The 14,170-nt window shown below is 46.5% G+C and overlaps 1 protein-coding gene across 1 annotated transcript in view; it reads left to right on the top strand.

The window, feature by feature from the left end:
* Positions 1-8,637: 8,637 nt before the first annotated feature.
* Positions 8,638-14,170, top strand: part of TMEM245 (transmembrane protein 245) — a 66,520-nt gene continuing 60,987 nt past the window's right edge. The window contains exon 1 of the mRNA XM_054726992.1: positions 8,638-9,273. Coding sequence (XP_054582967.1) covers positions 8,674-9,273 — 600 coding nt within the window. The 5' untranslated portion in view covers positions 8,638-8,673. The remainder of the gene's footprint in view (positions 9,274-14,170) is intronic.

Below are 14,170 nucleotides of genomic sequence, written 5' to 3'. Positions count from 1 at the left end.
AGGAGACACGCCCATATATCAGGATCAATTGTCAAGGACACTGCTGGTAATGCATTACTGGTTAATTGCAAGAATATTGAAGTTAGTGAGTGATTTGTTTGTAAGACATAGTTGATGAATTGTTATCCTGATAATGGCTTTCCCCGGCACTTACATTCTGATAGACTTCCCAGAGTTGATGGGAAAGTGGTGGCAGTTAAGTCGGTGCTGGGTAAGCAGTCGTTTTATTTTACCTAAATTGTGGCAGCCATGAATGACTTTCACTGATGAATTGCTCTTCATGGTGGGGATTACCATGTTTCAGAGTAATTTATTTCCCTGCAGACATTTTTTTTTTTTACGTTTTATCACAATCTGCTGCAGCTGCCGGAATGTTTTACACATGTGACAATGTCATCTACCTTATGTATCATGATGGAAACATGTTTGAGAACCACCACAATAGGCCCAAGGCGGAGATGTGTATACTTCGTTGTATATAAATGTATGTCTTTTTGTTCCCTAAACAGAATTGGTTATGACCAGTGAACAGGTTATTCTCGGTGTTTGTATATAGATGTGTACATACAAGATGAGGTCTGTGTGTGTTTATACATAAATGCCCCTATGTACATACCATGCCCATCTGAAGGTCTTTGCCAAGATGGTTTCTGTTTCTGAACTCTTGGATGCTTTAAAACCCAAGAGGTAAAAAAAACATTGTATGTATTACAGGCAAAATGACCCTGGAGTTTATAGAAATTTAGTTTGTAGAGAGGATCCCTGGATCCTTTATTAAGCCTTGCCTCCTCCAATCAACATTGTACGAATTGTTAAGAACGTATAAAGTATCATTGTTGAGTCTGATGTTTCTATACTGTTACTTAAGAAACTGAGATGAGTGTTAACTGAGTACATGGCATGTTGATGCAACCCATACCCGTTTTGTATATAATTCGGTTCTTTCTCTAGTTCTCCAATTATTTAGTTTCAGGTTGGACTTCTTTGTTTCTATGTATAATAGATAACTTGAGTATAAGTTCCTTTTCATAAAAATAGTGGCTATGCTGATGTGATTTCAAATAGGGCTGCAAATTTAAGTGAATCATTCATCTCTGGAGTTTTTCACTTAAAATATACTGATTTTTTGACTAATACTTTCAGCCCACTCCCCCCTGCTCCCCAGATATTTGCTATTGGGCAAGTAGCTGTTCAGTTCCATTCTTCTGGAGAGTGAGCGATTCTCTCGGGTCTCGGGGTGCTGAATGGGGCTGTGGCCTTCACCCAGGTCACTAGAGCAGTTACCATTTCATCACATAGCAAGTCCTGGCCACCTGGAAGAGTGAATGCAGCTTCTCCACATGCCTTATTCCCACAGCTGCGCCAACATGCCGGAACAGTCTGGCTCCAGGAGTATTAATATACTTTTTTGAGATTGTCTATAAAATACTATTTTGTAAAAATGATGCCTTTCAATAGACATTGATGGGTTATATTTGTTTTATAATAATTATGTACCTCATGTTCGATTGTGATTGATTTTTGAGATTTATGTATATTTATAAGCCTGTCCCATGTGAATTTTTACTCTTTAAGATGTGAGGTACCTTACTAATAAATACATGGATTTCTATCTATGTCAAGTAACTGTAGCAATATTCCTAAATGCTACCTAAATGATTGTACTGTCCATTTGCCATCACAAATACTTTTATCCCCAGAGGATTATGTCACAGTTACAATATATTAACTAGATATAAACTTTAAAATATAAATTCTCAACATGGTTTGACATTCGTCCTGTTGATATAATTAAAGGTAGTTTATGATTCCTTATTGCTTTGCTCTCGGGCATTTTTGGTTTTCTGTGTGTTTGCTTTACATCCTTTCCATCAGTAAAGTCTCCCCAAAGTTATAGACGTTAAGAAGACGATAGCCCAGCCTTGTCTGACAAAGGGGAGATCATGTCGCAGCCATCAGGTGAAAAATCACTGTAGAGAAACAATTTGCAAAATAAGTCTGTATTTATAGCTTCAGCTTAATACCTTTCTCAAATAGTAAGTGGGTAATAATCCCACTTAAAGTGTGTTTCATAGTTGATAGCGCAGAACTAGCTGTAAGACTTTCAATGGTCAGCCATATTGGTAACTAGCTCATAGTGAGTTTGGTTGTAGAGCCTTATGAATCAGCAAAGAGGTACTGATATTTGCAGGATGTAATAGCTGAGCGGCTGGTACTCCCAGGGCTAGGTTGGGAAACTCAAGGAATGTTAAGAAAGCATTACCGGACTGGTGCAGCCACAGTGAAGAACAGTTTGGAGTTTCCTCAAAAAACTGAAAATGGAACTCCCATTTGACCCAGTAATTCCACTCCTGGGAATATATCCGAAGAAACTAGAAACACCAATCAGAAAGGATATATGCACCCCTATGTTCATAGCAGCACAAGTCACCATAGCTAGGATTTGGAAACAGCCTAGGTGCCTGTCAGCAGATGACTGGATCAGAAAACTGTGGTACATCTACACAATGGAATACTATGCTGCCATAAAAAAGAAGGAATTCTCATCATTTGCAGCAACCTGGATGGAATTGGAGAACATTATGTTAAGTGAAATAAGCCAGTCAATGAAAGAAAAATACCACATGATCTCACTCATTTATGGATAATAAAGAACATTATAAACTTGAACAAAAAGATAGATACAGAGACAATAAAGCATCAAACAGACTGTCAAATTACAGGGGGAAGGTTAGGGAGAGGTGGGGGAGATAAGAGATCAATCAAAGGACTTGTATGCATGCATATAAGCATAACCAATGGATGCAAAACTCTGGGGGGTGAGGGCATATATGGGAGTGGGGTGGGGGTGGCAATGGTAAGATATGTACACATATAATACCTTAATAAAAAAAAAAAAAATTGAAAAAAAAAAGAAAGCATTACCAGTAGACATTACCACATTCTGCGTTATGGGCTCTAATCCTCACCACCCCTCACGAAATACATTTTGTTGGTGTTTGTGTTTTGTGTGGTATATTAACTGTTCCCCTTGGATATTTATTTTGCAGTATTCTTAGTGGGTAGCCCAGATGTCTGTCTTGACCCTAGCTGATGCTTGACTTGGAAATTTCTCAGGGCTCAGTCCCAGGTGTAAGGGCCAGGGGATAGGCGATAAGAAGTGACAGCTGAGATGGAATGAATAAAAAAGCCACCTGTATCCAGGAAGTCAAGAAGCTTTAATCACTTGTTATTCATTCACTCAATACCCATTTACTGAGAACTCTTAGGTGCCAATTCCTATGGAGGACTCCAGAAAGAACAGCTCTGGATTTCTGCTGCTAAGAGGCTCACAGCCTCATTAGGGAATCAGACACATAAACGCCACGATAATACCCTTTGGTGACTGCAGCCATAAGAAAAAGCTCAGGTGTGGTGCAGACCTGGACTAGGGACCCTCACCCAGCCGGGGGCAGCCTGGAAAGCAGGAGGTGGTGCTGATGCTGAATCTGAAGGAAGGGCCAGGAAAGCAGACGAAGGGTGTGAAGAAGCATCGCCAAGAAAGGGGAGAGCAACCCCAGAAGAAAGACCAGCAGGATGTGTTTGGGGACCACTGTCATTTGGCAAGGTTTGTCTTAATTTCCTATTGCTGCTATAAAAACAACAGATGTGTTCTCTTGCAGTTCTGGGGGCCAAAAGTCAGAATTGAATCTTCTGGAGCTAAAATCAAGGTGTTGGCAGGGCTGCTTTCTTCTGGGAACGGCAGGGGAGAAGGTCCTTCCTCGCCCCTTCCAGCTTCTGGCAGCGGTGGGTCTTCCTTCACACCCATGTCCACCTCTGTGGTCAGATCACTTCTCTTCTGTAGTCTATCCTTAGAGGATTACACCCTCCCACCCCATAAAGATTCTTGTGATTACACTTGGGGCCCATCTGTATAATCCAGGATAATCTCCCCATCTCAAAATCTTAATCTTATCTGCAAAGTGCCTGTTACCGGGTCAAGTGACACATCTCACAGGTTCTGGGGATTATACCCTGGATATCTTTGGGGGCCACCACATTGCTGGGGGATAAAGGACAGGGAGGGAGCAGGGCGAAGGGAGGCAGGTCCCTCATCTTGGACTTTGGATGTTCTAGTCAAGGATTTGGACATCTTCCCACAGGGTATGGAGGCTTTGAAGGGATCAGATTATATTTTTGAGAGATCACGCTGGTTGCAATGCAGAGAATTGGAGTGACCGAAAGGGCAATGACATCAGAGTTGTCAAGAGGGTACAAATAAGTGACTCTTAGGATTGAAAGCCAGCAGGACTTGGTTCTCAGATGAACATAGTTCATTTATAAATAAAGAGGGATTGGTCTGGCCAATTTGAAATGTACCCACCATGCTCTGGTTTTCAGTCTTGCTCTGATTTGCAGCAGGAGGCTGGCTGTTTATAGATGACCTCAGCTTTGGTTGGAGTATTGTTTCGAGTTGAGCCGAGAAAGGGGAGGGCTAAGAATTCCAAATCCTCATTCCTAACTCTTACATTTCAACCATTCCAGATAAAATGTTCCCGATAAAAATCACCCCTGTGAAGATGAGGAGCCACCAGTAAAGGACACTTAAGGCCAGCCACTTTCCGGACCAGCAATTCTGGCTTTTAGCAATGATCTAATCACAAAATTTACCTTGCAAATGCCCTTCTCCCTGCTAACCTCCTCCCACTCTAGAAGAGGAAGGGGGAGTCACTTAGATTGCAGACTTTTTAGAAAAGTATTCCTCCCCTCTTCCTCCCACCAAAGAACTTCCCAAGCTTCTTTTTATTCATCTGGCCCTTTTCTGGGTGCATGGGTCTCAACTGGGTTGGTTGAACCAATTTGAAAATCTTTTCACTGACCCTTTAACACACTGATAGCATTATCCTTGTTGACGTGGGGTGGGAGGTTAGCTGCAGCTGGATGGCACAGACCAGAAGCACAGGAACCTGAGGGCAGGAACTATTCTCAATGTTGTGTCAGTTGCTGGGCAACGGAAATGCAGCAAAGCCATGTAAACCACCAGCTTTGGCTGCAGTGTGGTAAGTGCAATCAGAGGGTGAGCAACATCCTGTGGGAACACAGCCTCCTTGTGTTAGGCCATATAAACGTCAGCCCATTGTCTGGTGCTTCAATCTTCATTTCTGTTAGAGTTCGGTTCTCGACTAGAAATTCTGTCGGAGACGTGTCAGTTCTATTAGAACAGTTGAAATGTTCAGAAATGTTGCCTTTCATTGGGACTTGGAAGCAGACCACCAAGACAGGGCATTTTTGATTTGCTGAGCTGGGTTCCTAACACAATTTAGGCAACATCACCCCTCCTGTCCAATGCATATGTCTGTTTCTGTTTGCATGCACCCATAGATGCTTTTATGTGATACTAGTGGCCTGGTGCACGAATTCGTGCATGTGTAGGGTCCCTCAGGGTGGCCTGTGGGGATCAGGCCCCAGCTTGCACCCCCAGCTCGAGCCCCCAGCCTCACAGCCCCGCAGCCCCGCCTAGCACCCTGCCATGGCCTGGTGCTGCCCCCTCACCTGCTCCACCATCCCACCTGTGGGCGATTGATAGGGGCAGGACCCCTGCCCAGCTCCCTCAGCACCTGGGAGCTGGGAGGGACCCCTGCCCACCCCCCTGCTGGTCACCATCTGTGGGGTGATCTGCGGGGCGATCAGACCCCACTCACACCCACCTTGGCTAGGTGCCGCCCACTCACCTGCTCCACAGTCCCACTCTCATTGGGGCCCATTGGGGCCAGCAGTGCCTCCACTGCTGCCTGCTGCCAGCTCCGAGTTGCCAACGCTCACCATGTTCCGCACCGCCCCCCTGGTGGTCAGGGCACATCATAGCGAGCGGTCGAACTCCCTGTCGAATGACCGCCCCGAGGGGACAATCTGCATATCAGGCTTTTATTATATAGGATGGGATCTTTCAGTGATTAGAGGAAGAGAGCAGAGTCTTTGGTTGGAGGAGGACAGAGACGGGTGGTTTAGTCTTTGTTCCTTCACTAACCCCTTGGATGGGTTTTGAAACTCTGTGGTTAGAGGACTGAAAGTTAGACCTGGAAGGAATGCTTCATGACAGGAGATATAATACATTGGGCACAAGTGACCTGGTTTAGGACTTGGGTAACAAAAGAGCAAAGAGTATGCAAGTCTGGGAGAAGGACTTCCTCCCCACCTGTAAGTGGAACCCAGCTCTGCTTTGGAATCCTGAGGATTAGAAGTTTGGAAGTATCCAAGATCTGGGAATAATGACACAGGCTCTGACAATCTTATGACAGGCACTGAACCCGGCGAGGTGTGTGGGCAGCAGGGTGGACACAGGATGGCTGGTGGTTGACTCATGTTTCTGGATATATGTGAGGCATCCCTTTGAGACTCCTTAGAAATTTACTGAGGGTTTTTTGGGAGGGAGACTGAGGCACTATTGTTATATACATGGGAGTTTGAATCAGTGTAAAATGGATACTGAAAGCAAAGGTGACCATAAGTTGTAATCGTAATCTCAGCAGTGCTATGCAAAGTAGTTAAGAAGCAAAGCAAAATGTAGGACAACTGAAGCAAAATATTTACAGAATAAGTCAGAGTCCAAAGACCACTTGAAAAGCAAGGGCTGTGACCTGAAACCCAAAAATAAAATGGAAAGGAATTACTTTTTCTTTTACTTTAAAACTTATTGAAAACAGGAAAGGGTAAACTTGCAGGGTTTTGAAGCACTCACATATTGGGCACTCGGTAAAGGCTTCCTTCTTTGCGCTTCCTTCCTTCCCTCCTTTTTCTTTATAAATAAAAGTGCTGTTTGAGATAGGGCCAGTAGACTTGGATTGTAGAAGCACCTTGCTCTGCCCCAGAGCTTCCTTTTTCTCTTCTGAGACAAGAGCTTCTATTACCATTATACCCATTGGCGGGGGGGGGGGGAAGCGCTGGCGGGGAGGGGTCCGGGGAGGGACGAATGAGGTTGGGGGCTTACTTGACCCGACTTCAGGTCTCAAAAAGAAATAGTGGCAGTATGAGACTCTGATCTAAGCCCTTTCAGGAGTTTAGATTGCTCCCGCACTGACACCTGCACCAACAGTTATCAACAGTGGTTGCACAGTACAGTTCTCTGAGGAGCTTTAAAAAATATGCCAAAGGTGAGGCCATGCGCCCCTGGATCCGGGTGAGGCTGGGTCCCGGGTCCGGGTGAGGCCGCGCGCCCCTGGATCCGGGTGAGGCTGGGTTCCGGGTCCGGGTGAGGCTGTGCCCCTGGGTCCAGGAGAGGCCACGCGCCCCTGGGTCCAGATGAGGCTGGGTCCCAGGCCCGGGTGAGGCCACGTGCCCCTGGGTCCGGGTGAGGCTGGATCCCGGGTCCGGGTGAGGCCACGCGCCCCTGGGTCTGGGTGAGGCCATGCGCCCCGGGGCCTGGGTGATGCTGGGTCCCAGGTCCGGGTGAGGCCGCGCACCCCTGAGTCTGGGTGAAGCCGCACCCCTGGGTCCGGGCGAGACCAAACCAGAGGGAGTCGGACCTGCATTACCACCATTTGTCCACCATCCAGAGCTGAAAAGTCAGTGCCGACAAGTACACATAAGGAACTGGTGGACATTGAAATTGGGTCTCAAAAGAACTGTTGGTCCAGAAAGAAACTCACTACAGACTGATTCATTTGCCTGTCAGCATAACTATTATTGCTTGTCTCACATTTGGTTCTTATAAGTATATTTCTAGTAACACATGATCTCACTCATCTAGGGGAAATGATGAACAACATAGACTGATGAACAAGAACAGAACCAGAAACAAGGAGGCATCGATCGGACTGTCGGGCCTCAGAGGGAGGGGAGGGGAGGGCGGGGGTAGGGGGGAGAGATCAACCAAAGGACTTGTGTGCATGCATACAAGCCTAACCAATGGTTAAGGACAACAGGGGGATGGGGGCATGTGTGGGGAGGGGTGTGGGATGGGAATGGGGGGATGAGGACAAATATGTGACACCTTAATCAATAAAGAAATAATAAAAAAAAAAAATATGCCAAAGGATCCCTGTCAGACCAGTTAGCAAAATAGTTAAGATAATAGACGTAGGAGCCAGACCCTGAGTTCGAATCCTTCCTCTGTCACCTCCTGGCTGTGTGACCTCGGCAAGGTACTCAACTTCTCTGTGCTTGTGTTCCCCTTTGGAAGGTGTCAATAATAACACCACCTTTTTTTGTGGGGTTGTCCTAAGGATTGAGTTAATAGGAATGAGGCGCTTAAAACAGGGCCTGACATATGGTAATCGCTATGTAAAATCCTGCCAAATAGAACCTGGGGGTCGGTTTTTTATAAGTACTCCCCCTCGGGATTCTAATCTGCAACCTGGGTTTTCAATCTGCGAATAGAGTGCCACTTTTAGGATTCCGCTTCCCGAAAAGTTGACATTAACCAATCGGTGAAGGGAGCTTTTTTTTCCTTCTTCTTCTTCTTCCTTTTCCTCCAATAAGATTTTGAGCTCAGAAACCTGTTACCTGGATCCAGCGGAGCGAAGGGGTTTTCCCTGTACTTTCTGGGAGTTGTAGTTTTCCAAAGGTCCTGTAAGCGCTTGGTGGTCAGATCGGAACTACAACTCCCACAACGCCGCGCGCCGCCCGCCCTGCTTCTTGTTGGTGGCTCTCTCCGGCTTCCCTGTACCGCCTCTCGGCGGCCGCAGCAGAGGCACTATGGCCGACGGCGGCGGCACTCCTGCTGAGACGTCGGGTCCACCGGACTCCCCTGGCCGGACGCCAGCCCCACGCGCGGTCGAGCCGGGTGGTGGCGGTGGCGGCGGCGGCGGCGGCGGCGGGGAGACCCCGCGGACGGCGGTGCTGGCGCTCCGCTTCGACAAGCCCATCAAGCAGGCCTTCTACAACACCGGGGCCGTGCTGTTCGTGTGCCTGTGCTGCGGCGCCGCCGTGCTCGTCTACTTCATCCTGGAGGCCTTCCTGCGGCCGCTGCTGTGGGCCGTGCTGTGCGGCACCTTCCTGCACCCCTTCAAGAGCTCGCTGACGCGCCTGGGCCGCCACTGGCTGCAGCGCCTGCACCGCGCGCACACGCCCATCCTGCTGGCCGCGCTGCTGCTGCCGCTCTGCTTCGCCGACTACGGCGTCGAGGCGCTGGGCGAGCAGGCGCTGCGCCGCCGCCGCCTGCTGCTGCTGCTGGGCGCGGGCGGCCCGCTCCTCTACGGCCTCTACAGCCTCGGCAGCTACCTGGGCGTGCAGGTGCTGCTGGCGCACGCCGGCGTGCTCATCTGCCGCGGGCTGGACTACTTCAGCAGCCTGTGGGTGAGTGAGCCTCGGCCCGGGCCCTCCGGGGTTCCCGGCGGGCACACTGCACCCTTCTCTGCAGCCCCAGCGCCCTGGGGTGCGACTCTGCAACTCCTTCTCCAGGTGCAAGGGCGACCGGAGTTCCACACCTGTGCGGCAGCGGCAGCCTCCGCCTTCCTTCCCGAGCATCTGCGGAACTTGGCACACTTCCTTCCTACGGGAGGGCGGGTGTGGTTTGAAACAGCCTCCCAGCCCTTCCCTCCCCCGCGCCCATCCTAGCAGATTCTCTTGGGGGGACGCGCCCCCAGTTGGGAATCACTGTTCCGCTTTGCAGGTGGGGGCTCCAGAGCGTCAGCAGATGGACTTGGATTTACTCCTGGTCATGGGGATGGGGGCTGGTGGAAGGGACCTTAAGAGTTCTTCGTTTAGCATGTCATGATAGGAGAGGTGACTTCTAACCGGGTTAGGGCTAGTTAGGGACAAGCAGGGGACTAGTTGACTCTAGTTTCTCAAGTCCTGAAACAAAGGTTTCTTAGTAGTCCGGGGCTGCCTCTCAGTTCAGGTGATTTCTCTATACTTTGTGCCAGGCCCTGGGTGCTGAGCCACCTGGGCTCTTCCTGACCACTCTCTACTTCTTGGGAACTACTTACATTGTGCAAGAACAGCTGTACCACAGTACATCTCCTCCTGCTGGATTACTTAAGCAGACTGGGTGGGAGAAAGGTAGATTCCTGATTCTTGGATCACCCTGGGCTTATTCTTAGAAAATTGGGGAGCCTTAGAATTGGAAGGGACTTCAAAGATAATCAATTGACACAATTCCTAACTCAGATCAGATTGTAGACCAGTTAATTCAAATATTTAAAAAACAAGTGGATATTTAATGCACAAGAATGCCAATTTATCAATAAAGTACCATTAAAAAATTTAAAAATATATATTTTTTATTGATTTTTTTTACAGAGAGGAAGGGAAAGGGATAGAGAGTCAGAAACATCTATGAGAGAGAAACATGGATCAGCTGCCTCCTGCACACTCCCCACTGGATATGTGCCCGCAACCAAGGTACATGCCCTTGACCGAAATCGAACCTGGGACCCTTGAGTTCTCAGGTCGACGCTCTATCCACTGAGCCAAACCAGTTAGGGCCCATTAAAATTTTTTTATTCTCTTTTGTCAGTGTTCCTCAAGTTGCAAAACAATTCTCCTTATCTCCCCAGCAGGGTTTTGACTTGCTCTAAGTTATTGGTAGAGTGATGATTGATCCCAGAACTGCTGTCTTCTCTTGCTCTATCAATACCACTTCTCAGGTCAAGTTAAAAGTCGATTATGTTGGGTGCTGGGCTTTGTGAAGGATTTAAAAGCAGGAAGATGAAGGCTCTGACTTCAAGGTGCATATAATCATATGTGTACGTAATCTAATGGAGATGACAGACTCACGGGAATACATATGTTCATTACCCACCAGTTATGGGCCGGCAAGGTATTGGGGAGCACCTCATCCATAATTTTGCGATGCTGCCTGTGCGTGCAACGGCTAAGTGATCAGACAGAAGCCTTGGCCTCTAAGAGGCCTGGACTGTTTCAGTTGCAGGAGGGAGGGGTGTGCAACAACCCCCTCTAACTCTGGGGTCTTGTGGTTGTCGGGTAGAAGTGATCCCAGAGTTAAGTTACTCTTTCCTGCTGGGTGCCTCCTTCTCTTCAGGAGAGGTTTCTGGGGTCCAGAGAATGTGATTGTCCCAACGTCACTCATACTGGGAACAAATCCACGGTTCCCATTTATGGAGTCCCAGTTCAGTATTTTTTCTTCTTTACCTTGTTGTTTCACAGTTCAGTAGAAGTTCATTGAATGCTTCTTATACAGAAAGCAGAATACTATATGCTGTTAAGAAATAGAAAGACTATTTTGGCCTGATTCCTATATCCTCAAGAAATTCAATCCTGTCAAAAGTCAGACACGTTTATAGAGTCTGCTAACAGTTTTCGACTGTTGATATTACAACTTACTGTAAATTACTGTAGCCAAGGCCAAGTATCTTATCCACTGCACTGTAGGAAAGTAGAAAAGAAAGGCCTAACTAACGTATGTGGTGTGTTTTCATACTAGAGTAAGAAGTTAAATACATGGGTAAATGGGCATGATTAGTGGAAAATGAAGCATCTCTGTCAGTCACTCTCAGCAGAAAGAGATGAGGAACTAGATACTTGTAAAAAGGTGTTCTCAACTCAGTGTACTATACAGTATAGGTTTAAATATTGTTTTACTGAACATAAACCCTCATCTTTGTATTTTACTTAAATGCCCTTGTATGGTTTGTGGAGGAGGAGAAGAGAAGTAAGGGCCAAGGTTGATTAGGCTAGAGCAGTGGTCGGCAAACTCATTCGTCAACAGAGCCAAATATCAACAGTACAACGATTGAAATTTCTTTTGAGAGCCAAAATTTTTAAACTTTATATAGGTAGGTACATTGTTATTAACTTAATTAGGGTACTCCTAAGCTGTCCTTTGCTAAAAACTCAAGGGGCCAGCCGAAACCGGTTTGGCTCAGTGGCTAGAGCGTCGGCCTGCGGACTGAAAGGTCCCAGGTTTGATTCCGGTCAAGGGCATGTACCTTGGTTGCGGGCACATACCCAGTGGGGGGGGGGGGGGGGGTGCAGGAGGCAGCTGATCGATGTTTCTAACTCTCTATCCCTCTCCCTTCCTCTCTGTAAAAAAATCAATAAAATATATTAAAAAAACACACAAAAAAATTCAAGGGGCCAAAGAGCCGCATTGTGGCTCGAGAGCTGCGGTTTGCCGACCACTGGGCTACGGGTAGGGAGGAAGGTCAAGCCAATTAATGGTATAAAAAAAGGCTTGAAACTCAGCTGTTTGGCTATAGTAGTAGGGGCAAGGGAGAAGAGGAGGGGGTAAAAAGACCCCCGCCATTTTATAAAAGAGACAATATGAGATAAGAAGTGAGTAGGGAGTGGTAGAGGGACTAAATTGAAAGTAGAGCGGGAGGTTGATCTGAGTTTGAGAGAAACAGGCTTGCAGTTGTGTTTCAGCACTGGAGTGGGGGGTTGGATGCGGGTGAGGTGTACCTGGGAAGCAGAGATAAGGAGTTTTCAGCTCTCAGGCAGAAGTGCTGATTAAGGCCTGACATGACCTGAAAATAGGTCATGTGACTGGGCAGGGGTCCCACGCTGTAACTTTTCTGTCACATAGTTCACAGTCAGTTTGATTTTGTAATCCCAAGCAGGGCTGCCTGTTAAAGAAAAAGAGTCTTTATGCTTTTTGAACAACTTGTAAATTTGAGCCTGTTGCACGTATAGATGGGAGAGGCAGAGGGGAAAGTTACATTTACGCATATCTACATTTGGTGAGTTGACAATTCATACAGTTGAGATGCAATTTTTGAGCCATGACCCAGGCACTGGATTAGGTGCTTTTGTGTGTGTTATTTCATTCTCACAACAATCCTGTGCAGTAGGAGGGGATTTCACAGGTGAGAAGACTGACTAGAGAATAATTTGTTCTTTTTAAAAATCTATTTTTTTTTAATTGATTTCAGAGAGGCAGGGAGAGGGAGAGAAACATCAATGATGAGAGATAACCATTGATTGGCTGCCTCCTGCATGCCCTCTACCTGGGCAGTGCCCTGACAGAGAATTGAACCATGACCTTCTGGTTCATAGGTTGGTGCTCAACCACTGAGCCACACCGGCTGGGCTATTCTTTCTGCTAGTAAATGGTATTCAACAGACCTGTCAGCAATTGAAGTCCCTTTGTCATCAAGACATTCAATAAGGATTTTTAAAAGTTTTCCTCCAATACATTGTGTTTAAATTTTTAGTTTAATCTTTTAGTATGATTTGATTTTAGTTATTAGGGAAAAAATGGAAGAACATCAGGGATTGGACTAACCACATGTGTTCCCCAAAAGACCCCTGGATTCTAGTCATCTAGAAATCTTAGCCTATCTCTCTGTCCTTTGCTTTTATCCTTGTTCATTTATTTTCAATTCCTGTTCAGTTTTCCTTTGTGGTGTCTTCAGTGCCTTTATTTTTCTTTGTTCCCAGTTTATCTTTCTCGTTCTGTTCCTCTTTCCCTCACTTGTAGGCTCTTAGCTCTTTTTTTGTGTCTCCTAACATCTCATCCTGCTTACAAGTGAAGACTAATCATTTACGGTATGAGTAGTTCTTTTTGAACAGTTTCAAATATATTAGGATATTGCACTGATTCAGTAAGAGATTTCTAAACACTTAAAAGGAAATCATTTGTTGCACCATGCTCACATGTGACTCAGTCCTTCAGGTACTTGGCATCTCTCCTAGTGGTAGTGTGGGTTTGTCAAGGTAAATATGAAAAGCTCATGGCTTCCCCTGCTCCACCATGTTTCTTTGCTGGGAGTGTCTTGCGTTTATTCTCTCCATTAATTCAGACTTGTTGGAAAATTTGAAGACCGTTCACAGTGTTTACAGTAGTAATAGCTTTTTTTTTTTTCTTGGTGGTCTCTAATCGCATTATTCTCATTTTACTTCATAAAGAAGCATGTGGTGGAAAGAATAGTGGCTGAAAGATGAGAAGAGTGTAAATTCTACACTGAGCTCTGTCAGTAACTTGCTTCGCGACCTTGAACAGACCAGGGCTCTTCTCTGGTACTTGGAGGGTTTCTAAGGTTCCTTGGTGTTCAGTTTTACAGCTCCCGAGAGTTTGGCAGCATTGCAGGTGAGGCTCTTAGGAAGTGTAAATTAGCCATCCAGGCCTACTCGATTCCACTTCTGAGCCCCCGGTGCCTTTCTGCTTGTCTGGCAACAGTAAGGAGGAAGATTTCCAGTGCTTGCTTAGATTTCAGTGAAAGATTTCGATTTTATAAGATTCTTGACTCTTAAGTTCCCAGACCACAAAGAGAACAGTTTTCAAGTTAGCATT

This window comes from Eptesicus fuscus, chromosome 15 (genome assembly GCF_027574615.1).
Source record: "Eptesicus fuscus isolate TK198812 chromosome 15, DD_ASM_mEF_20220401, whole genome shotgun sequence".
Taxonomy (NCBI): Eukaryota; Metazoa; Chordata; class Mammalia; order Chiroptera; family Vespertilionidae; genus Eptesicus; species Eptesicus fuscus.
The sequence above is the reverse complement of the archived record's forward strand: the minus strand, read 5'-3'. Positions and strand labels throughout refer to the sequence as shown.